Source organism: Drosophila elegans, unplaced genomic scaffold (genome assembly GCF_018152505.1).
Source record: "Drosophila elegans isolate 14027-0461.03 unplaced genomic scaffold, ASM1815250v1 contig_814, whole genome shotgun sequence".
Classification (NCBI taxonomy): domain Eukaryota; kingdom Metazoa; phylum Arthropoda; class Insecta; order Diptera; family Drosophilidae; genus Drosophila; species Drosophila elegans.
In genome coordinates this window covers 16,226,829-16,252,345 of record NW_024546167.1, presented here as the reverse complement: position 1 = coordinate 16,252,345, position 25,517 = coordinate 16,226,829, and the positions used below count along the sequence as shown (strand labels likewise).

The 25,517-nt window shown below is 37.3% G+C and overlaps 1 protein-coding gene across 3 annotated transcripts in view; it reads left to right on the top strand.

The window, feature by feature from the left end:
- The window catches only part of LOC108149371 (tyrosine-protein kinase Btk29A), a 47,373-nt gene extending 22,087 nt beyond the window's left edge, over nt 1-25,286 (top strand). Inside the window, exons 1-10 of one of the 3 annotated variants that reach the window (XM_017276876.2) lie at nt 5,078-5,385; nt 10,817-11,048; nt 21,182-21,387; nt 21,459-21,575; nt 21,637-21,717; nt 21,781-21,911; nt 22,227-22,355; nt 22,415-23,187; nt 23,244-23,377; nt 23,437-25,286. In XM_017276876.2, coding sequence (XP_017132365.1) covers nt 10,907-11,048; nt 21,182-21,387; nt 21,459-21,575; nt 21,637-21,717; nt 21,781-21,911; nt 22,227-22,355; nt 22,415-23,187; nt 23,244-23,377; nt 23,437-23,535 — 1,812 coding nt within the window. In that variant the 5' untranslated portion in view covers nt 5,078-5,385; nt 10,817-10,906 and the 3' untranslated portion in view covers nt 23,536-25,286. Of the gene's footprint in view, nt 1-5,077; nt 5,386-10,816; nt 11,049-18,053; nt 18,376-21,181; nt 21,388-21,458; nt 21,576-21,636; nt 21,718-21,780; nt 21,912-22,226; nt 22,356-22,414; nt 23,188-23,243; nt 23,378-23,436 lie in introns of those variants that run through there. The other 2 variants (XM_017276878.2, XM_017276875.2) reach the window with 2 other exon arrangements.
- Nucleotides 25,287-25,517: the final 231 nt, after the last annotated feature.

Sequence of the window (25,517 nt, the reverse complement as noted above, 5' to 3'; positions counted from 1 at the left end):
TTTATTATCTTTAAAAAAAAAACCCAAAACAAAATTTCTACAATAGTTTTCATTTATTTGTTAAATATCTAATGTGTGAGTTGGGAATGTAAACACCCTTTTTGGCTGGCAATATTTTACCAAATCCTTTGCTCTCATTATCAGCTGTCATAAATATTTTGATCTAGATTTCCAATTTTCCGGACACCTTCTTCAACCTTAACCCTCGACCGCCCCAGGCAGCTGAAATGGTTGAAGAGAACTTTTCCCATTCGCCGACAGCCCGCAGATGTCAAGCTGAATTTTCTGATTGCTCATTTGTGTCATCAGATTAGATTGGTAAATGGGAACGAAAGTGGGAACCAGAAGACACAGACCCCTAGATGCCATGTGTGACCACATTGTGTCTCATTGTTTGACAGTTTTACCGGATTTTAGGGCCCAACAAATTTCCAGTTCCCCCTGGTGGCGATATCTTCATGAGGATTCTCGCCACACTTTTTTTTCTTGTATTCGGTGGGGACATCAATTAAGGGCGTCACTTTAAATTGCCGTTAAGTCTGCCAATTTCGGCCAGTCATTCGGCGGTTCCATGGGGATCTCGAAGGATCCAAGCGGAAATAACAATAAAAATCAGGTCGACTTCATCTTCATTTATCACCGCCGAAGACAATGAAAGTGGAATGACTTGGGCCTGCGATTGCGGGAGCTTGTCAGTTGCCGTTACAATAAATTAGCCTGTCAATTTTCTCCTTCGGTTATCTTTCACTCCCCCACCACAACACTCCTCAAAGGCCTCGAGGTCTTCAGAAATTAATTATGCTGCCCGAAATCCTTTTTCTCCACATTTTGACTTTCGCCGCGTGCCATCGCCATCGCGATGTGTTGGCATTGTTGCAATTAAAAGACCACTCCGAAAGACTCTTAAAAATGAGTAAGAGGAAAAGTGTTAAGCTTCTGACAAGCAATAAGGTACATTGCAGTGATTTATTAATTGAAAACTCGATAATATAAATAAGAAAAACAGTTGTATTATAGATAGTTATACAAAACTTTATGTACAATCTATTAAAGTGAGCCACAAGCTACAAATTGTAAAAAATGTATTGAATAAATCACAAAAATGAAGAACAGCAAAGTACTCACCTGTAAAAAGATTCAGTGTTATATTTATAAAAAAATAGAGCTCAAAGAAAAGTATTATCCTCAAAAGACGACAAAGAATGTCGGAATGTTCCCCGATTCATTTGAAAGATGAAAATAAATGAAGTAATAAACCCAACTAAACCGAATAATCAGGCGAAACGCAGAAAGAACGGTCCGCTAGCTGCAATTTAACGATGTCGTTGCTCTTTCTCCAGATTGTTTGCTGGTTCGGTTTTTGGTTCTATTCCACTATATGCCCGAAAACAGAGATTTATGGGTCTCGTTTTAAGTGCTTCAAAAATAGTTTCATGTTGTGATTATTATCTGCGTACCGTGCGGGAAAAGGAAAATAAAGAGTGGAAAGGCAGGGGAAATCTAACCAATAAAAAAGTGAACCCGAAAGCAAAGAAGCGAGTTGAAAGAAGTTTTTCTATTAAGAATAAACTTGAGTTTTTTGGGTTGCACTTTTTTTTGGGTTTTTTTTTCCTTTTTTTTTTTTTATTATTTTGACAAACCAACACCAAACACCCCCACCGAAGGCAGGCAGAGAGGGTTTCCTTTTTGGCCAGTTCTCCAAACTGGTTTCGGTTTTTAGCCTGCTCGGATGTATCCAAAAAAAAAAAAAAAAGCAGCCAGCCAGTTCGATATTTAAGAGCACACCTCAAGAGAACAGCAGCCAAACAAACTCAAATCCAGGCAAACCAACTAAAAAAAAAGCTGAAAGCCCAACGCAAACTGGTTTTTATTTTGGCTCTGGCTTGGGCCAATTGTTAAAGCCTCGAATCTCGAATGGAAAAAGTAAACAACAACAATTGGCCAGTATCTCGGCATCACCATTGTGTGAGTGTGCCTAGGCACGTGCAATGAACTTGGCTAAGAAAACTAGGATGGAAGCTGGACTTTGAGATGCGATGCTTCCCTTCTGGCCGCAGGCTTTGCATTCTTAAGTTAACAGAAGACCGAAGGGCGGGACTGCCCTGTCTATCAATTCAGTCCGTCCCCCTGATGATTTGATTAATTTCGCTATTAGCCGATCTTGGCCAGCCGTCCGCCCCCTTCCATTTGATTGTAATTAGGTGCCCCTTGTTGTCTCCTGCAGCTCGGAAAAGAACACCAAAATGCGTCGGGTGACTGACCATAAAAACGGACCTTAAGTCGCAGTCCGATAAAAAGTCACAGTGCACTTGAAAAAGATTATATTTATATATTTAAATTTATATTTATATTATTTCAAAATAATGATACAGAAATTCGGTAAATTTTGCTTAATTTTAAACCGATTTTCTCAAATTAAGAGTAAGTTTAAATATTTGTTTGTTTTTGTTTTGTTTTGTAAATATTTTGAAGAAATTCAAGACAATATTTTTTATGTTCTTCAGCAAATGGTTACTCAAGTTAGGAAGTTGATTTTTTTAAAACAGCTGAACAATCAAGTTTCATATTATGTTAAACTTATACGAGCTATGGAATCGCAAACAGAGTGATATTGTATTGATTTAATATAGGTATCCTTGAGTTTTTGGCTGAAAATATTTGAATATTCGAAAATATTTCTAGTGTATGTTGTCTGAACCGCGTCGCTGTTCCCGTTCTTGAAAACCAATCCACCAGACAAGCAACGCGCCTTTGTGCCTCGTATTAGTTGTTGCTGCTGCTTTTTGTTCATGCATCTTCAGTGGCTGGTGGCTGGTGGCTTCGATGCCTTCGACCTGCCCAATGTGCCTCGATTTTAGCTCCATTCTGTTGGGTTCTGTTCGGTTCATTTTGAGTTCTGTTCTGTTCTGTTCTGGTCGGATCTTTTAAAAAGTTTTAGGCCGCCTCGCGGTTGGAGTGCGGTATCCCCACCGCACCCCCTGGTCGTCCTGCAATGATTAATGATGCGTTCTGTTGTGATTCGGTCTAAACGTGGGAAATCGGCAGCAGAAGCCGAGCTTTCGAATGCTTTGAACCCTTCTTTTTTTTCACCCGTTCTCCTTTGTTAACTCACTCAATTCTCTTAACCTTTCCATCTCGATGAAAAAAGACCACGCAATAATTATTTTTGGCCATACATAATATCTTAGCAAATTTCTCAACCAATTAGTTTCTTTTCACGCAGAACCGGCGGGTGACAAGTGTTTGATTTCCCATAATCTGCCACTTGATGTTACATAATAGCTTGGTCTTGTGACAGGATTTGTTATGCTAATCCGGGGATTAGCTCATGTCTGCAGAATCGAAGTGAAATGAAGAAAGAATTTCTATAATTCGCCAAGCAGGTTTGGCAGTTGATTAGAGGTATTTAATTATAGGATATTGAGTGGTTTGCGTCAAAGACATTTGATAGATCGTATGGTAATGATTTCTTTATATATAAATGTTTCCCTGAAATAAACATTCCTCTTATTTTGCTTTAAAAACTTGTTTAAGAAAGTTGTCTATGGCAGGGGTTTTATTATGAGGAAACTATAAAAAACGTGTACTTAATTACAGGTTTGGTTTATTTCTTACACGATAATCTAAAATTCGGCATCTTTCAAATAATAATGTATAAATATTATTTTAGTATTTCCTACTATAAAATTGTAATATAACTTTTTGTTACGAAATAAATATTTGTTTAGTGTTTCCTACTATAAAATTGTAATATAAAATTACTTTTTACATAGTACATGTTTTGTATTTTACCATTAACCAATTGAAAAACTAAGAAAAAAGACATACATACATATGTATGTATATTAAACATAGAATATGATTACAAATAACAATATTAACCGCTAACTCATATTAATATGAGTTCTCTATTTATGTACATATATCCGATGTTTCTTTTTTCCTTGATTAAAATTTTCCTCGGTTTCTTTTGGATTTCTTGTTTTGCTCCGAAAATGTTTTTCCTAATTGTGCCTTATAATTTATATTAGCCATGTGTCTCTTTCTCTATGTATATCCCTGTCTTTCTACACTGGCAACTCCATTTTGGCTGCCAGCCAAAAGATGCAGCAGCAACCATCCCCTCTCTTCCACCCTTCCCCTTTCTCCATCTCTTAATATCTCCATCTCCCTCTCTTTTTGTGTGTGCTGCATTGCAAGTTGCCTTGCCCAAAAAAAAAAATAAAGACACACACGAAAAAAAACAACTTGCTCTTGAGCATGTGGTGCTCATTTCCTTAAAACTTTACAACTTTATATTATAGTTTTTTGCCGTCTCTTTTACACTCGCAGTTACGCATGTAACTAATTTTTAACAGATTCTAACTGTAATTGTGAGTGGCTAAGTGCACAAGTGCTCATCGATTTGACTGGGCTACAAAAACAACAAAAACTACTATAATTTGCGGTTATATTCGCTCCTCTCTTTTGATCTGCTGCACTTTGCTGCTCCATTGTACTTACTGCTGCTCCACTCTTTTGATTCCACATTATTCTCTCTTCTGTTGCTCCATTATTCTCTCTCTCAGCTGCTCCACTCTGCTGGGCCGCCTTGTGGTTGCTTTACCCCCTACTTGGCAGCTCTCTTAAGATATGCATCTGCTCTTCCCCTTCCTCATTTAAGAGGATCTTTCCCCCATATATACTCTCTATACACTTAGACAATTTTTGAAAACCATATAATATATGATCGGAACAAAAACACGATCCAAAAAGTGAAAAATCGTATATATAAAATAACCAACCTCTGAGTGTAATAGACAAAGCATACTTTTTGGGGAGCGACTACAGCGAAAACCGAACTAAAATATATCAAAATATTTTTCCGATCGTTATAAATTATTTTTATGACTTGGTAAAGAAAAGATTCGTCTTTTTTTTAAAACACATATGTACTGTCACTCTCAAAAATACCTATTTTTCATGTAGAAATGTATTTTTGCGAGTGTAATATCGACTCTGCCGCAGTGCTCTCTCCCACTCTTGCGCCAGCAACTTCTTGAGCTGCCGAAGAGCGCTCGACGCCTGCGCGTTTCGTTTGAGTCGCTTTTGAATCGTCGTCGAGTGCACAACGCAAAGCGGGAAGCGGATTGCGGTTTCGAATTTAGCTGTTGTTTCGATTGTCGCGTGTGCCATTCAAAATATATAGAATTACTAACTGAAATCAACGCCAACCAAATTGCTAGATCACTGGCGGCCGTGTTAAGCCGCAAAAAGTGCAATAAATCTGAAAATTAATTTACGGCCAAAACGCGTGGCGGCGACAAAATGTAAATGCTCAGGCCAAAGTGAAGTTTCTCAAAGTGCTCAATAGTGTTCTCAGCCCCCCGAATATATAATCCAAATGTAAATATCTATATTGAAAAGATAATTAAATAACAAAGTGTTTGCAGCCAGTCGAAGCAAAGAAATTGTGTTTCTTGATTTATTACCGCTGGAGATCTCACTCATCTCCCAAACTCATTTCTAACAGTAAAAGTTGCTTATGTCACGGCACACACAACTATAGAAACATACATGTACCTGCGTTCAAACCCTATTTAGTTGACCAATCTGGCAACTCTGGGGAGCCGAGTAAAGTTGTTTAACTTGTTTCTTTTTGGCGTGCCACAGCAGTTTTTCTGCTTTTTGCTTTCGTGCTTATCTTTTGCGCATTTTCTAACAGTCCCCCTGTCACCTGCCACCCCTTTCAGAAATTCATTATTTTTTCTGCCCATTTGCTTAATTAACTTGTCGAAAAAAGCACACACAAAATACAACAGACTTACATGCGAAAGAATCTCCTCAAAGGTTTATTTTTAGTTTATGGTATTCTATTGTGTTTTTTTCGGATTTGCCAAATCCATGCTGATGGGCATAAATAAATGATCGTTAATTTGTGATTTAGGCACGTGTAAAGATTTAAATCATTGAGTTTTTAAAGGGTTATTATTCTGAACCAGGTTAATTTGATTGTATAATTTATAAAACCATTAACTAATATTTCCTTTTCCCATTAATCAACATGATTTATTTATTTTTTAAATGAAAGCTAAAGAATTTTGTACTTCGCTATTAGAAAATAAACCTTTACATTTTCGAACTTTTACTTCGTTGACAATAGCGCACTTTCTTTCTATAAAAATAACTCTTTTGATGAGCTCTACCCATGAACAAATCTCCCTGTCTCCCTTTACGTTACCCCTCCCTTTCTCACCAGAGCAATTAGCACAAAGTGAGGGCGCCTCCGATCCTAACGAACTTCAATTTCAAAGTCGTTTTATGGCTCTAAAAACCTGAGAAATATCCTAAGCAGGTAGCCGAATCCTCCACTCTTGTGTAATTCAATATTATTCTTGTAGATATATGTGTATTTCCAAAACAGGATCCTCACAACAACAGCTCTCTTTTCGTTTCTTTCCTCGTTTGTTTTTTTCGATTGAGTCTTGAGTTTTGAGTTTAGGTCACTTTGCTTTAACGAGAATTTGTTAGCCGTTCGCCGTTTGTTTTATGTTTATTTTTGTCGTTGTTTTGTTGTCTCTTGTGAGGCCAGCACGTTCAGGCAAATGCTTAAATACTTAAGCCTGCTTATCACGTAACCCAGCTCAGAAACAACCCATGGAAAGCCATGGAATAACACTACCGACTTAAAACCGAGAGCCGAGTGTTGCCATAAGGCACTCAGTCTATAATGAAAGATATTACCTGGGAGTGGTTATAAAGGAAGTATCAATCTTCATCGGGTCTCATGGGTATTTCATCATACAAGTATGCCGTAATTGTATTTTGTGAGGCTCCTTCAATGGGCGCAATAAAGAATAAAATCATAGTTTTTTTTTTTAACTATAACTTCATAATAATTGTCAAAGAAAACCTACATATAAGAAAATTCTAAGACCCTGACTCATAGAACTGGAATCTTGTAAAAACAGCCTTTTCATAACATCTTAACTCTATTGCGTTGTCATTGTTTTTCTCGTATTGTTTTCCAGTAATCGGGGGTATGTCCCCACATTTCCTATGGGCATTTCTCAACTTACACTTAAGTTATCCATACACATTTCTCTCAACTCTCGATTGGCTTATCAGTTGGGGCTCTTATCGCTTTGGCTATCGTTGATCCCAGGGCCGTAAAAAAATTACAAAGAGCAGCACTAAAAGTGCCGTTTCAAATTTCAATAGAAATCAATTTAAGTCTGCTCGTGTTTTCTCAGCTTTCGTGAAGCTTTTGTTTATAGAAAACAATTTCTCCTCATCTCCGCTTCCATCTTTTCTCTTCATGGTGTTCTTTTCATGGGAAGAGGGTCCATAAAAAATAATAAAAATAACAAACCAAAAAGTCATTAAAAGGTAGCTTGAAATTGTCATTAAAAACTGAGAAATAAGCCGAACAAAAGGCCCGAGGTAGAGTGAGTGAAAGATATAAAATCCCATACATGGATGGCGAGGCATTAAATTTGTAACTCCAAAATGTAACTACCGAGTCATAAATGTTTGGGTTACAAATATTTTGATGGCAGCCGATTAAACAAGGCGGGAGGCAGGTTTCTTGAGTGTGTGGATAATTCTTGGTAAATGCGATTGGCATCTCTAACCTCTCCATAAAAGCAAATAAAACAAACGAGGCAAGATGTTCTTAACAAATGAGCAAACAGTAAAATCCTCTTCATGATGTAAAGTACTTCCATACAATTACTTTCATAATAATAGTGTCGTCTTAACAAAACAATTACACTTAAACATTTTTTTTTCATTTTTATTGATTATTTTCCATTAGTTTTTTTTTTAAAGATATAAATATACTGTCACTAAGTTTAGTTTAGATCTATTTTAATTTTTAAAATTAATGTTTTTATTGATAAAGCTCAATTAAAATAATTAAATGATTCTAATGACCCTACACAATAACAACAAATCAAAAGTATTTTTCCATAACTCTTGTAACTTATTTTTCGAGATCCTTAAATTATTTATTTGACCTCAGCTGTGTGGTATGTGTTTATGTGTGGCAGGTACCTAAGAGAGTTATTCATTGTCCATGTTAATTATCGGTAGGAAAATTGTATGTTTTCCACTCTCAAACAGGCCAAACCACTTGTGTGGCTGCTTGGCTCAATTTATAATGCAAACCAGGTTTAAAATCGAAGGATCCGCCGCCTAACGGTTGTGGCAGTACACGCACACTGGCTCAGATAGTCAGACACACAGATACGAAAAGGTAGTTTTCGGATGCCTCTTCGAAGGTTGCAAATAAAAATCGGAAACAAGTTTTTCGCCTCATCTCGTTCTGTCTGTAGGCACAGCTCTCTTTGAAACTGGTTAAAACTCTTTTGCGTATTGCGAAAGCCACTAAGTTTTTTCCTTATTTTTTTCTTTTTTGTTTTCGGTACCGTTAGCAATTTGCCAAAAGTAAATTGGCCCAAAGATTCAATTGCAATTTGCTGGCTGTTGCGGCTGCCTGTTCATAAAAATTGCATTTTATGGGAGCCCCAAAAACAGCGGGTCAAGGTCAGCTACGTGCCATTTCATTTGCAGACTTTTTAACACCAGATCGTAAAGCCCGAAAAATCGGGGGAAAGACGTAGAAGAAGTCGAGACCACAACATAGGAGGGATAATAAAAACATGACAAGCGAAAGCTATAGCTTCTTTCACTCCCTTCGTCGTCGCTGCTTGACCGCTTTAAGTTATTTGGCGGATTTGCTTTGTTCACGCTCCTCAAGTTGTTGGATTTTTTTCGGCTTTAGCATTTACCTTTCGGAATCAGGTCAAAGCGGTTGCTTTCTTTCACTTTGCCACGCCCCAAACGGTTTATTTTGAATCTTTTATTTTGGCAGCGCTTTCCTTTCGCCCGGGGCATCGCATCTTAACTCTTTTTTGATTTATGCTGGGTCAGGCAAGGTCAATAAGACGTCCATATGTCGCCGCCTTACATATTCATTTATTCAGTTGTGTTTTTTAGTTTACGACAAGTAAGAGTTGAACTGTTTTTTTTTCTCCGTTTTGGTGTCAGCACTCACATGCAATTAGAGTCGCGACTTTAATGGCTGTTGTGTAAGGCGTGAAAATTTCACTTTTCCCAATTCGACACGAGTCTCAAGCTGAAATCTGTAGCATTTATAACTAGCAAATCAACAACAAAGAGCGCTGGCTTAAGACTCCGATTCAATCAAGTATAAAGTACTCTATTGTTTCCATAATTCCCACGACTTTTCATCACGCTTTTAACTTTAATTTTCTCAAATAAACTATATGCCGCCCTTGGGCTATGCACTTAAGCTGGGAGTTTATTGAATAAAAACATTTATAAACTGAACTTTTTTTCTATTTAAATAAATGAACTAAGAATTTTCTGTTTCCCAGCAAAACACCGTTTTTCCTTACTATGTAACTCTCGCAAGCCTAAGAATAATCTTGTTTTATTTCTTGAAAAAGCAATTTAAATTTATATCATGTTTCTATGCTTACAACTTATAGGTATTAGAAGTTAAACAATTTTTGCCTATTCATGTGCCACAGTTTATTCACTTCCCAATAAATTCAGTCCACACCTGATCGCTTCCATATCGTTTTAACTGTTTATTAACCTTCTACCAATCAGTCTGTAAATAGACTTTAATTTTAATACTGGTTCACGCCCATTGTGCGTAAACCGCAAGCCGAGCGTCGTTAATCATTTTGAAAGTTCATTAGATTTCGTGTGTTTGTTCCACTGAATTAAGGAACCAACGGGGTGAAAAAAACTTAAAATTGATGTTAATTATGTTGCCAACAGTTGCTACTAAAAAAAAAAGAGACACCCAAGCGAGTGTGTTCGTTACAGTAGAGCTCAATGAACTGCGCCTAGGTCTCCTCTGCCCACGGCTATAGATTGTTGTCTAAGATTGGTTTTGATGTCGTTTTTTTTCCTCACTGGGTGCGTTTTGTTTGCTTCAAGGTTTTCACTTGCCTTAAATGAAGTATACCCATCTTGTAAATATATGAAAATTGTTCTACTTAGTTCAAAGCTTCATAAATCAATTTTTGGTTTTAAAGATTGGATCCGTCATTAGCTTCTACCGCAGAAAAATTATTAATAATCTTTTGCTGTGCAGCGCTTCACTCGAACAATTACAATGCGAAAATCAATGAAGCTGATGATGATTGTCGATAATGATGGGGGCAACCTCAACCGACTTTGGCTGCAGCATCATTAGCATTTGCAGCAGTCTAACCCCGATTGTTTAGATGCTTTTAGCTTAGCTTGGCTGCAATCTGTGCCAAGCATTTTTAAGGAAATTCTCGAGCTCATCTCGAGGAATTCAAAAAAAAAACGAGACACGTTTAAATGTTCTTCAAACAAAGCATAAATCAAATGCAAAATGTGTTTGATTTATGAGTGTTTCATGTGTACGAGGTAGTTAAAAGCCTGCCTCCAATATTTATATTCAATTGCCAAAACAGGAATTGAAATTTCGTCGGCTTCGTCTGTTTGGTATTTTGTTGGTTTGATTGATTGTTTCAATGGTAGTCTGCGTTTTGGGCAATTATAGCATCCATGAAAATTGATGGACTTTAAGTAGTGTTGTAGTTTGCTTCCGCAAACGTTGTACTTGAGCAGAAGCTCATTAAGTTGTGAACCTAATGTATTTATGTGTGACTCGAAAAAATCGCAATTACAAACCAGTGCAAAATGGAAAAAAATAAAAATAAAAATAAATACAAATCGCTTCGACTGGCTTCAAAAGCGCTTACCCAACACAACTTTAATGACCCACAACGCGCCAATGCTTAAACAAATTTATTTCTCCCCCTGCCAGCCATAAAAATTAAATTGAAATAGGGAAAACAGAGTTTGAAAACGCGTGTGCAGCGCCAGCGTTTTTAGTCGCCATCTCATCCGTTCCCAAATGATTCCCTGCGTGAGTTTGGCCGAAACGAGCGTCATTGGCAACATGAAGGAGCGGGTCAAGGAAATGAAAGTGTTCGGCTGCCGGCTCAACTTCTGGAACCACATTGGTCACAGTCTGACCAGTTCCAAAGCCAAAGAAGGTAAATATCAAAACACCAACCAGGGATCAATAGACTTAACACAATCGCAAAAAACGTCTTACCTTTAGCAAAAAACAAGTGTTTCGGGTTTTAAATATATTATGACAAATCTCTTAAGAATTATGTCAAGTATTTGCTTAATATTACTTTCTGTGTCTGAGTCCGTGTTTAAACCGCCAAACACGATGGGAAGAACAATAAAGAATATTTGGCTAAATATAGCATTTATTTTTGCTTTCAATACAGGTTTTGTCTGTTATAATCCCAATTAAACAAGACAGCGCATTAAGGTAATATATGAGCTTGCCTAATCAAACACAAAAAAAAATGTAAAAGGCATTATTTTAATAAGAATTGAAACTATACAAAACAACAACTGCATGCAAAATGAACATTGTACTTATTTTGTTGTATCTTAATAAAACAAATTTCATCTGTAATTAAATATTTGACAAATGTATCAGCGGTGCAATCTAGACATTAGACATGTGTTTACTAGCAAGTACTTTTCAAAAAATTGTTTTTAAGAATATTTTCTGATAGGGGGAACTTCTTGGGCCCATTGTTTGTTTTTCACAACGCAAACAAATTCTTTTAATCTTGTGCACCCAATACCTGGATAAATACTAAGAGTGCCTCAATTACGTAAATGTATTGCAGCGTAAACATTTCTGGAGGCTTTGCCATACCAATTGTAAACACGAATCCCTCTGATAGGGGATCTATAAACCAATTCTGATATGTATTGCCACATTGCGTGCAATGTTAAAGCTCAACTCCCATAGATGATGACGCCGAGTCATCCCGCAGAGGCGTCGCTGGCGATTATTGCCTTTGAAAGAGACAGAAAGTCGTATCTTGCACTGGAAGAAAAGTTACTCTAAATTGAGCAACTCTAAATTCCTTACTTGCTAATTATTATATAAAAGGTGGGGTCTTCTAGAAGTAATATATTTCTGTGCGAAAACCTCTTCTTTGTTGTAATATAAATATTTAATATAAATTGACACATTTATACAATGTCTCAAGTAGAAGTTTTATAAAAGAAATAAACAGACACTGAATTAAATTTTTAAACTTCTATGGAAAATTTTTTAAAAACATTTTCCTGTTCAGGGACAAATGAAAAGTTTTAGAACTGTATTTGTGCAGTGCTTGAGCCAAGCCAGCATTTAGCGACAGTCTGCCGATGCGATCGCTGCTGGTCGCTCTTGGATCTCCGCTCCCTGACAATTATCATGATTATATGGCCATGGCTCAGATGGCAGGCGGTTATTAGATGATCGTCAGCAATGCGGCAGGGCAGGCAGAGGAGCAAAAGAACATATGACAGCAGCTGGGCGAGACGATGCCAGGCACACGATAAAGAAAGCCAGAAAAAACAGAGGAGAAACAAGAGGAGCTGAGATGCAGGAGGAGACATGGCAATTGCATAATTGAAATCAATTAGCAGTCGTCGGCCAAGCCCAGAAGAAGAACCTGAAGACGTAGATTCCAAAGATCCATCCATCCATCCATCCATCCATCCATCCAACCATCCATCCAGTCGCAATAAAACCGAAAGTGCCAGATGAGGGAGGGGAAATTGTAGATTCTACGATGCTCCGCAGGCAGATGCATCAATGCCAAACGATAAGTCGGTTTTTTGCATAGTAATTTCATATGAAAGACGAAGATTGAAAGCTGTTCCATCATGATTGCTCCAGTCCCCCCTTCTATACCCCCTCTTATCCCCTCCATTTTATCCATTTTTATAGCACGCCCCACTTTGAGCGTTTTGTGCGCCTTTTTCTCGCTAGACTTTCGGTTTTACTTTTGTGTTCACTTCGCTTTGTTTTCTTTTGGCTGATTGGCATGCCAAAGTTGACAATAAAATTATTGCATTGTTGTTGTTTTTGTTGTGTGTGTGCTGTGTGTGCCTATTTATGGCCTTTACTTAACAATGACCACAAAAATTTGCAATTTGCATTTGCAATTTGAGCCAAAAGCACAAGCCATTGGCAGCAGCTTCTGTCCCTGTCTCTGTCTTTCACAGCCACTTGTTGATTGTCGAGCGGCTTTGGTGCTTTAAAGTTGACCAAAGCAATTGACCAGAAACATTCAATTTATTTTGTAGTTGTAGAATTTCATGTGCATGTCAAGCTGCGTTTTTTGCGTGTTTTTAGGGGGTATTAGAAGTACACTGTCAATGTTTTTGTTTTTATTGAAAAAGTTGGGAAAACTTTTTATAACTTGCCTTTTAAACTATTATCATTGTAAAACCATATAGTGATTTGATATAAATAACAATTTCCTTACATAAAAAGATAACCTCTTAAAATAAAATGTAATCTTTTTAAAACGTTTGTACTTTAAAGGGTATTTATTTGGGTGACTTCAAACTTGTTAGAATTCCCTCACACTATTCTGCTAAATAAAAAAACGTGTGATTGCCATGACGTCACATAACTTAGTTCGTGTCGCAATGCGAAATCACTGCAAACTTGACGCTGATGCTAATTATTGTGGCGGCACACCTGTCCCCCCAATGCACTCCACCAAACTTGACAAGTCGACAAATGAATCTAAGTCAAGTTCCACCATAAGTAACCGCATTATCGATATGAAAACAAAATGGGATATACCACAGTGGCGTGTGAATTCCGATTCCATTTCCAATTTACCCGAAATAGCCTTCACTGGATTCGGTAAAAATTGTTTAAAAACGAAACCGAAAACAGAAACCCCAGAGACGCAAATCTTGTGAACCGGCAATGGCACGTTCAGCTCAGTTCAACTCAACTCAACAAAACTCAAGTCAAGTCGAGTTAAGTTAAGTTAAGTTAACTTGGGCAGTCGCCAAACCAGTTGGCAAGTCAAAGCAGTTGCAAAAAGCGTATTTAAATAATATTGTAAATTGTCTTTGGCCCGACAAAGCAATCGGTGGTGACTCTTCAGACCATGGAATGGGGTTTCAATTTGCTTCTGGGCACGAAGCTACGTGCATTTCTGCACCTGGGTAACACTCCATTCTTCGTTCAGTTGTTCTTAGTTGCCATGCAAAATAGACGAAGATCTTTTAAGACCAGGCTCCTACCATCCGGTTGGCAAGTTTTATTTATTGTAAATTCAATTTGCATCGAGATGCAAAACATAAAGTTATTGACAAGACAAGTCTGCCTGAAAATGGAAAAATGTCTCTCTGACTAAACTAAAACAACCCAGAAAAAAAAAAACAAACATGAACCATAAAACATCAAGGTCAGAAAGCAGCTCAAAAGTTGCTTATCAACTTTATGATTTTGAATTTTAAGACATTTAACTTGGGGTTTCTCGCTGTCATAAATACAATTTTCATCTGGCTGTGGCCTCTTAAATGGTTTCATTAAAAATGCATAAAAATAAAACAAAACCCTACGCCCCGCGCTGCAAGCTGCGCGCAAAAATTAACCAGAAATTCGAAAAAATATTGTATATCACACAAAATATCAAGCAGCAACGCCCGCTTTATTTTCGACGTCATTTTTCATATGCAAATTGGGTCGATTGATTTCGCTTTGTCCGGCGACTATTTCTTCCTTTGTTCGGGGTTTGTTTTATATTGTGTTAATTGAAGACATAAAACTCCACAGGGGCTAATCCCAAAACTTTTGTTTGCATTTGGAAGTGATTTAAGGCGTCAATCGCCTGGGGATATAGTTTTTCATAGGAAATTTGACTTAAGACTTATGTGAGTTTGAAGCGTTGCATAATTGTGCCTCTAAACTGGCTTGTAAATCTGATAAACGAGTGAAAAATGCAGCTTAAAATATGTTTATATGCTCATGAAAAAAATAAATAAACCATACGATTTTTGGAAAATGTTTCGAAATGTTAGGGATGTTTATAAATGTGCCCACTTTAAATATAGTATATCAAAGTTGTTAAAAATTTGCAATGAGGTAACCTATAATTAAAATGGTATAACAGATTAAATGGACTCTCTTTTAAAAATTACTTAAATCACTCTACTTTAGATGATTTAGTGTTGCTATAAAAAAATAACGTTAACATAATTTAATAAATTAGTATTTTTCTGTCAGCTTTATCGCTAAAGAAATTGACTAATGGGCTAATTTAACCTTGTTCAATTACTACCCTCTCAAGTCCCACTTCCGTCTGGCATTAATTGAATGCCAGAATGCGAAACCGAATCGAATGCATAATTCGATGCATTCTCGGCAATAAATTGGCTAAACAAATTACCGTTGTGGCAATTAATCAAGTCGTGTAAAGTTATTGGGGAAAGGAACACCCACAAACAGACTGCGAGATAGTCGCGAGAAACATTTCAATCAACTTGGCAAACTTTGTTCTGTCAGCTCAACAAAATACTGGCAAAAATATTAGAATTCCATTGGGTCTTGAATGCCGCAATGTTTCGTATTCATGGCGCATGCGTTAAAATGTTATTAACCCACATTTGCATAACAAATAACAAAAACAGAGACGATGCGGCCACGATTACAATTTGTTGTTTGTCTTTTTGCCGTTTCCTGTTTGATTATTATGGCTGCTTTGTTATTGTTTGTTGTCGCTGGTGTCGCTGACTGCACAATTTTTCAAACAATTTGCGTGTAATTATTTGTTTTCTTTGCCGCATGCAACTTGCCAATTAGTTAACAATTTTTCACACGCTTTTTCATGAGCGTCGGATGTAAACATTTAACCTTAATTTTTGCCCATACATATATTTGGTTTTGTGTGACACACATTTTGTATGGCTTTAATATGATTGACATGACATGACTCTGCACTTCCAATATTTGATTTATAAAATAAATACTCCCCCTACCGTTTAAGGTTTTCTTGCTCTTACGTTTTTTTTTTTATAAATTTTTATGTACTTAAATTTTTATGTATAAAAAGTGCTTGCATTTATCTAATAATCGTACCTTTTCTTTAGTATGTTTTTCCAGACTTTCTCTGTATTTATTACGAACTTTTTTTTAACGGCGCTAAATGGTCTTTTAGTCACAAATTTTTAGTCTTGTGTCAGTAACCATTCTTCTTAAGCATAATCAACATCTTTTTCTTACTACAAACTTTTATATTTGTTCTCATTTTACAACATAATTGCATTATGACCACAAGTGATATTTTAGCAAAACTGTTGCCTACTTTTAGGCAGAATACAAAAACGCACAAATTGGGCCAAAGTTAATGAAAGTTGGTGCTTGACTGGTAGATAGTATAAATTGTTGAGATTATTGGCATGGCATGTTAAAACTTACGAATTTTATATTGATTTAACTACAATTATTTTCATAAATATATTAAATACAAAGTAACCAAAAAGATTACAAGTTTAATAAGCATTAACAGCAAGGCTTGTCCATCAAATTAACAACTTATATTATATATAAATAATTTAATATTCAAAAACAAAAAAGTTATGAATAAAATATATTACTTATAACATGCCAACAGCAACATGTTGATGGCGTAGTAGCAACTTTAGTTGCTGCTGCCAACCGTTTCATATTTATTGGCTACCGGCTTGCCAACACACTCTTACACTCTTACACACCTGCACAGGTGTGCAGACATCACCCATCTCGCTCTCGCCTGCTGATTTTCCCGCCTGTTGCTTCATCTTCGCAGAGAAGAAATAGCAAAAGAAACTCTTCGTTTTTTCTTTCGGTCTTGTCTCTTGCGGCCTTTTTTGTTTTTCTACACACTTTGCTATTATACAAGTGAGTTTTCGTGCTTTTTGTTCTCCGAAAACTTCAACGTACAAGCAAAAGTTCAAAAGTTTTGTTTCGTTTCATTGATGTAATTGTTGTAATCGCTGCTTTTATTGTCGGTGTGTGGCTATTATGGCAACTTTACCGTTAACATTCAAAGAAAATTTATTTTACAGTTGAAGGCGCATCGCTTGGTAAATACAACAACAATACAACCAAAAATTTAAAAAAAAATCATAGGTGCAGCTTCACAAGTTTGAATAAAACAAGAAGAATCGCTAGCTCTCAACTCTGCACCTTGATCGGTAAAATATATAGAAATGTGTATGTTGCTGCACACCGAGAAAAGTATTAAACTTTTTAATTGCCAAGTTTAAGTTTATACACTTAATTAGTCGGAATAATATAGTAAATGTAATAGAAAATAATAGTTTGATGATCTATTTAGTTTACTTTACGTTATATAAACCAGATACACGTGTTCTAGGCACGTGTTCTTAATATTCATTAGTTAAACTAATGCCTGATGTTAAATAGTGCATTGATAATGTAATTATAATTGGGGGTCTAAAAGTTAAACGTCTTGATAACTTTTATTTTACCACATTGCAGTGCTTACACACTTCGCATTCAGTATTTTGCTCTATTAAGTTCTTCAAATTGTAACAAATTTTTCACAGTGTTTGTTTATGTTGCTCAAGTTGTCGTCGTTTCGCTTGGCGGCTTCTGCTTTGTTGAGCCTGCTGCTTTTGCTCTCCATTCTCTCCACTCTCCGCTCTCCACTGCTACAATTAAGTTTTACTTTATGTTTATGGCCTCCGTGTGTTGGAAGTTGTTTGTGTTGTTGCTTTTCTCAGTCAGGTTGCTGCTGTCTGGCTAAAAAAAATTCAGTTGCCATTTCAGTCAGTTGGCTTTTAAACATTTACTGAAACAGTTCGCGTCGCGCACAAAATTTGATTTTTTTAAAGGAGAAAGAAAAAAAATAAAAAAAAAGAAGAAATGCATACCACAAAGTTGTTGTGATTTTATTTGTGTTTGAAATAAAATGAAAAACAAAGTTTACAAACATAATTAATGCTATAAAGAGCTCAAATTAGTTATAGTATATGGAAAATGTTTTCAAGATGGCGTCGCTATTTGCCATTGTGTGAAAGCAGACTTCAGATATTGCCAAAATAAATAATAACAATTATATGCTAAAGTCGAGATTAATAGAAAATAATTAAATCTTGAGCACAGGAAGCTCTGAGTTTTTTCATTCGAGGGCCAATTTAACGGTAAAAGCCGCTCAGCATCGCTGAATGGGGAACGCTTAAAGGTCAACAGCAAGCAGCAACAGCAATAGCAACTACTATAATAACAAATAACAACAACTGCAGATTGCAAAAAGGAAGCAACCGAGAAACCAGTTTGCCAACAACCTGAAACTGTAGTTCAAAGAATTGCAAATCGAAAAAGAAGAAACATAAAAAACCGAACAAGCGATTTATGTGAAAGTGAATTGACACAATTACTGCAAGATATCGCCGAAGAGTGGAATTTTTGCTGAGTGGAGTCTCTGAAGTCTTCACCACAGATATTCCCTGAAGCAGCTATGATGCTTTTATCGGCACTGAAGCTGGGTAAGCTGGATAATTGAGGTCTTAAATACAAATTTTAATCCTTGTCTTCTATAAAGAGTTTATTAAAAAATATCAACTAGTATCGGATAGAAAAATAGTGGGAATGCGGATTATATATTTTGTTCTTTACTTTTCCAAACATATTATTTAAAAATTAAGAAAACAATTCCTAAATAATCCAATTAAAATCGAATTCGTAAGATAAAACAATTTGATATTAACAAATTTAATTTTATTTTTTAAAGTGTAAATTATGGTCTTAGACCCTGATCTTGTTTGTAACATTTGTGGGCGTTTTCCTTGCGCTGGTGTTTTTGAGTCATCGTCCAAACATTTTGATTAGTTTCACCTGTTTGGAATAACTAATAGAGAACAAAGCAGAAAAACACGTGTTTGAAAGTCTTGCAGCTTTTGATTTCCACAAATACTCTGCTCGAGGTTGAGCACCAGCTGCAATAACAATACTCGCATTAGCAGCAATAACAAGAATAGCAATTTGCATAACAAATTGTTGTCAGAGGAGGGTTAAGAAGGGGGCGGTAAGGGGCGGAAAAAGCGGAGCAAAGACAAAGCACAATTACACAATTAGCTATAAATACCTGTACAGCGGTAATGACAAAATGTTGCAAGTGGGCCTGGAAATGCAACGCACCTGTTGATGTGGCACACACTCACTCACACTAAGTTTGCATACCTCCAGTAAATCCTCTTTCCATTTATGAGCAATATATGAAAGAGCTATGACTTGTGCATAAATGAAAAATGTACTTCCGTTTGGCAGTTTTCAAGTGATTTAAATACTCAACTGGCTGTGCAACGGAAAAACCCAGTTAACTACTCATGAATATAAATACACTGCTATTTAAAGAGAGTTTCAAAATTAAAATTATAAATTTATTACAAAACTTTAGATTTCAAATCAATTTTAATTTTTTGTAAAACACGCCTTGGAAGCCTTTTGTGAAAATTAAACATTTTTCTAATCAAAATATATTACTATAAAAAATCTCATTTCATTTTCCCATCTTAGTCAAAGTAAAGCGCAAAATAAGACAAGCTTTCGGCAGAAGTCAGACATCAAAGATTGCAATTTTCTTATTATAAGTATATGTATGCTGAGGATATGCTTGAAGCGGTTTTCATTTGCATGGAAAATAGCCAAACAAAAGCTTGAACACGGCTTTAACAACCGGCAAGTGTGCGATTGTGTGCGTTCGGCTGGGAAAGAAAGAAAAACTTTCTATTTTTGGTTTCAATCTTGCATCAATGCAGCGGCACGAGTACCCAACTGATGTATTGTGTACGTAGTTGGAGTGTTGCCTCCAAGGCTTTTGTCATCTTTTGCCGGCACGTTTTCCTCGTAACGCTGTGGCTTGACTTGTTTGTGAGAATGGGTGGAAAAGGGGGCGGAGCAGAGACTACAAGTTTTCACATGAAAAATGTGCGCACTTTGTTGCTTTGTGCTTTGTGATATTGAGAAAATTGCCTTATCAATTGAAAGTCAGTGGCAGCCAGTTACTAACTGCAGGGCAATTTTTCTCTTACCATATTTTGTATCAATTTATTTATATGTATATACACAATATCGCGAGTTGGGAAATCGCTAAAGCCGTAGGCAGTCACTTTCGCTTTGCGATTAACCTTCACTTTTGTTTTAGCCGCTCGTCGCTCGCGATTCTCGAGCAGAGGCGCCTACCTGAAGCACTTCTCCGTCCGCTCATCCGATGCAAAGTGGATTCCGAGTGGCAGCAGCACCAGCAACAGTGCACAAAAAATCCAAATATCAGAAAACAAAAGCAAAATACAAAATGTGTATCATGAGCGCAAAGTTGACTCATTTGCCGAGGGCGATTGCATAAGAGACGCCCACTCAAATGCCGAAACTCGACTTCTCTCGACTGGCATTTAAGTTTCATTTATTTATCTTTATTTATTTTTTCTTTAATTGGGGTTACACTTTGAGTTCACTTCGAGCTAACGTTATTATTATTGACGGGCACTCGAAAAACCCCGGTTGCCAAACACTGAAATCGCTTTAAGCCGAGCAAAGTCCAGCTCATCAAAAAGCTTTCCAATGCCCCGATGTCTTTGATTTATCTGCGAATTGTGGGCGACTGAGCGGGCGCCTTGAACCATTGAAAATCTTGTCAGTGTTCAGTGTCACCGCTTGGCCAGCGCCTAATTAATTATCACCTTGACAAGAATCGCAAGCCAAAAAAAAAAAAAAACCAAAACTACCACACAAAAACATAAGGCGATTTTGCGATATTTGTCTATGGCTAATTAATTGAACAGCCCTGGGCCTGAAAATGTTTAAGTTTAGATTTGAGTGTAGTACATGGGTCACTAATGAAAAATACCTAAGTGGTGTTTTCAAAATTAACTATTTATATATTTTTATGAGCTGATCATTTGAGATAAGTATGAAAATGTTTTATTACATTTAAAAATCAATTAAATGTTGTCTTAATTTGTTTTTACAGTTTTATTTAGTTATTTCTAGTCTAAAATTAAAAATTATATACAAAACGTATAGGTTTTAAGTACTTAAATCAAAAATTTATCATGAATATTAATATGAATATAAGTAATTAAAAAATTTATTTTATTTAAGATATTAGGTTATTGTAATTTCTATCACCAAACAAAAGACTTAGGCAACGAACTCTAACGGTTGTTTTAATTAGTTTATAACTATGCTCGACTGTTTAATTACAAATAACCTTCACAGAAAACGAAAGACTTAGACAACGAACTTGAATATGTTTGCTAAAACATTTTTTTTTCTTTCTCTGTATTCTTGCAGGCAACGGCAGTTCTCCAGCCCAGAATTCAACGCGCAGCATCAGCCCCAACAGCTCCACGACCAACAGTCAGTTCAGCCTGCAGCACAACAGCTCGGGGAGTCTCGGCGGCGGAGTGGGCGGCGGATTGGGAGGCGGAGGCAGCCTTGGCCTAGGCGGCGGAGGAGGAGGTGGCGGCAGTTGCACGCCCACATCGCTGCAGCCTCAGGTGAGTTTGGCGCAGACATCGCCCAATAATTAAAACAAGCATCTAATCAACTTTCGATTCGGTACGAACAGTCCTCGTTGACAACTTTCAAGCAATCCCCAACTCTATTGAACGGCAACGGAACTCTATTGGATGCCAATATGCCTGGCGGTATACCCACCCCCGGAACACCGAATTCCAAAGCCAAGGTGAGAATCAGCTGCATTTTTATACATTGAAAGTGTTTATTAATTTTGATTTATTTGTTAGGACAATTCACACTTTGTCAAATTGGTGGTGGCTCTCTATCCATTCAAAGCCATCGAAGGCGGCGATTTATCGCTGGAAAAGGTAAGTGTTACACAAATCCCCATCCTTTGTGAATGTAAAGTAATGATTTTGATTTAATTACAGAATGCCGAATACGAGGTTATCGATGACTCACAGGAGCACTGGTGGAAGGTCAAAGATGGCGTAGGAAATGTCGGCTATATACCCAGCAACTATGTCAAACCTAAGGCGCTGCTGGGCCTGGAGCGCTATGAGTGAGTAAAACAAGCTGTGAAAATAACAAAACTTAGGCCTTAGCCATCAGTTGAAACCAAAAATCATTAAAGCAGCCATAAAAAAGTATGTGTTCAGTGTATGATAATAATGATATCTAAAGTTTTTATGAGGACAAAATAAACTTGTCCATTTATTAAATATCTATATTAAATTTCTTACATAAAATCAATTTTATTTAATGGTACGCTAAGCTATAATGTCATGTTCTTTACTTAGGTTTCTTACTTTGAAGCATAGGTTTTTGGATAACAATATTATGTGTCTTTCTAATGATTGTAAATCCTTTTTTCTAGATGGTATGTGGGCGACATGTCGCGACAGAGGGCCGAATCCCTGCTAAAACAGGGCGACAAGGAGGGCTGCTTTGTGGTCCGCAAGTCATCGACAAAGGGTCTCTACACACTATCGCTGCATACCAAAGTGTAAGTCGAAAAATACAACTAAATAAAAAATATAAATATTAATGTAATATTATTCACAGTCCACAGTCGCATGTGAAGCACTACCACATCAAGCAGAATGCCCGCTGCGAGTATTATTTGAGCGAGAAGCACTGCTGTGAAACTATTCCGGATCTGATCAACTACCATCGCCACAACTCTGGGGGCTTGGCCTGCCGTCTAAAATCCTCGCCCTGCGATCGTCCAGTTCCACCGACGGCGGGATTGTCCCACGACAAGTGGGAGATCCATCCGATGGAGCTGATGCTGATGGAGGAGCTGGGATCGGGACAGTTTGGTGTGGTGCGGCGTGGGAAGTGGCGTGGATCGATTGATACGGCAGTGAAGATGATGAAGGAGGGCACCATGTCCGAGGACGATTTCATTGAGGAGGCCAAGGTGATGACCAAGCTGCAGCATCCGAATCTGGTGCAGCTGTATGGCGTGTGCTCTAAGCACCGACCCATCTACATTGTCACCGAGTACATGAAGCATGGCTCCTTGTTGAACTACTTGCGGCGGCATGAGAAGACCCTGATTGGCAACATGGGTCTGCTGCTGGACATGTGCATACAGGTGAGCAAGGGCATGACCTACCTGGAGCGCCACAACTACATCCATCGAGATCTGGCTGCCCGCAACTGCCTTGTGGGCTCCGAGAATGTCGTCAAAGTGGCCGACTTTGGACTGGCCCGATACGTTCTGGACGATCAGTACACCAGCTCTGGCGGCACCAAGTTTCCCATCAAGTGGGCGCCGCCCGAGGTGCTCAACTATACGCGTTTCTCCTCTAAGAGCGATGTGTGGGCATACGGTGAGTCTTTGCAACCAATGCCCATTGATTTAATGGCACTAATAAATGTTTTTTAGGTGTGCTGATGTGGGAGATCTTCACCTGCGGCAAGATGCCGTACGGTCGCCTAAAGAACACCGAGGTTGTGGAGCGTGTGCAGCGCGGAATTATCCTAGAGAAACCAAAGTCGTGTGCCAAGGAGATTTATGATGTGAGTTCAAATACCCTAAACAGTTGTGACCCTTTCTAATCACCTATTTCTATTTATAGGTCATGAAGTTGTGCTGGTCTCATGGACCCGAGGAGCGTCCCGCGTTCCGTGTGCTCATGGACCAGCTGGCTCTTGTGGCCCAGACGCTAACCGACTAAGAAGCGGACCAGATGGCGGCACTCATCGCCTGGAATCAACACGCACTGAACACACTGAAGCATCTTAAGATATTGAAGAACGTTAAAGGCATTAGATTTAGGTTACACGGATGCGGCGGAGAAGATTGATATATTTAGAATTATACATACATGTATATGAACCATAAGATTTAGTTAAGCGCAAGCCAGTTTACAATTACGGCACGAGAACCCATACGATTATGGCATACTTGGATTATTTGATAGAGCTAGAACTAGAGCTAGAGCTGAGCGAATGATATCATTATGTTTATGAACGCGTTAACTGTTAGTCGGTGTAGATACCAAGCGCAACAACTGACAGTCATATATAGCAACTATATTACAAGAGAAAACGGAAATGCATTAAAGTATGGAAAACTGTAGGTAATAGTCAAATTTTTGATACATTTCACATACCGAAAGCGAATTACAAACTTATAACGATACATGCATATGATATGATACTTAAATGTGCTTTTTTAAATAGCGAGCCACTGTGCTAAGCAAAATATGATTATCTCTAAAGAATGATAGAAACAAACAAACAAGAAAACTGATTAAGCATTAAACACTAAAATGTAAGCCTCAAGTCGAAAGCGAAATGTTTGCACAACTGATAAATGATGAAGGAACCGAAGGATGATTATGGAAAAGTTCGCCAAGGAACATAAACAATTTTTAGACTAGATTTTTACGTGCTTAGCTTAAGTTTTGTGATTTATTGTTTAATTCTTGCAGACGATTTTTATTTTTATTTAATTTTGATCTTGCGATGACTTCTCCCACGCTCAAAGTATGAATCGAGTACGATATAAATGCGAGAAATTTATACCATATGCTTTATATTTTAACTGAATTCTTTCGTTTTTTTATGCTTACACCATATAAAGATATATAGGTATCTATCTATACACATATTTTACCGTATTTTTATGAAAGTTTTACTTAATTAATTTTATAATTTGATTAAGCAACCAGAAATACAAAAGAGAAAACGAAAAACAGAAAATTAAATAAAATGTACGATGAACATTTATTTATAACCCCTCCCCACCTCTTATTTTTATTCCTTTGCGAAACTCGAAGACTGCGAGCACAGAACTCGGTTTCACGCCAAAAAAAAAATGTTTGCGAGCCAAGATCAGACGAAAAGAATTTGAAGCAATGACAACAGAACCAAAATAGAAGCAACTCACATAGACTTATAGCCAGACTATACAAGATAGCGAGAACTGACACCAACAGAAACCAAATCAAACAGCAAATCAAGCCGAAACACCAACAAGCAAAACCAAAAGCGCATTTTGTACAACTTTTGATACAGCATTTTGATACGAGGTTTGTCTACGTTTATATGAATGTGGTAGCCAGTAAGCGTCCTTCGTACGACTATATATAGCATTAGCCGATCCACAAACAATGATAATGCCTATCTATGATGATTCCTCTTGCCGAGCGAGGGCAGCCTGCCCATCCGCCAAATCCTTGCAGTAGCCACTATCCAGACTAAGGTCAACATATGCAATCTACAAATTACACTACTATCTTATACTATGCGGCTTAGTTGATTTCTTGCGCCTATGCATATAGAAATATATATATATATATATATACGATAAACATACAATTACAAGATACGTTTATTGCCATGAAACCCAACTCCCAGAAAAAAAGAAAACCAAAACCAAAAATCATCAACGTGATATTGCTAATAAAAGAACCGAAAATAATGCTGCTCTTTCATGTTTTATAAATAGTTGGGGTCCATTAAAACTATAAATTATATGTAAAAACTGCAACTGTCTTCAAGGTGGCGGTGACATGTTGTTAACAATATTCATATCACAGCCAGCTTTGAGGAGCGTTGCGGTCTTTTTATCTCCTTGAAATCGGGCTGCTTTAAGGATTTCATAGATAATTATCAAGAAAATAAATAAACATTAAACAAAGAGAAGTTATGA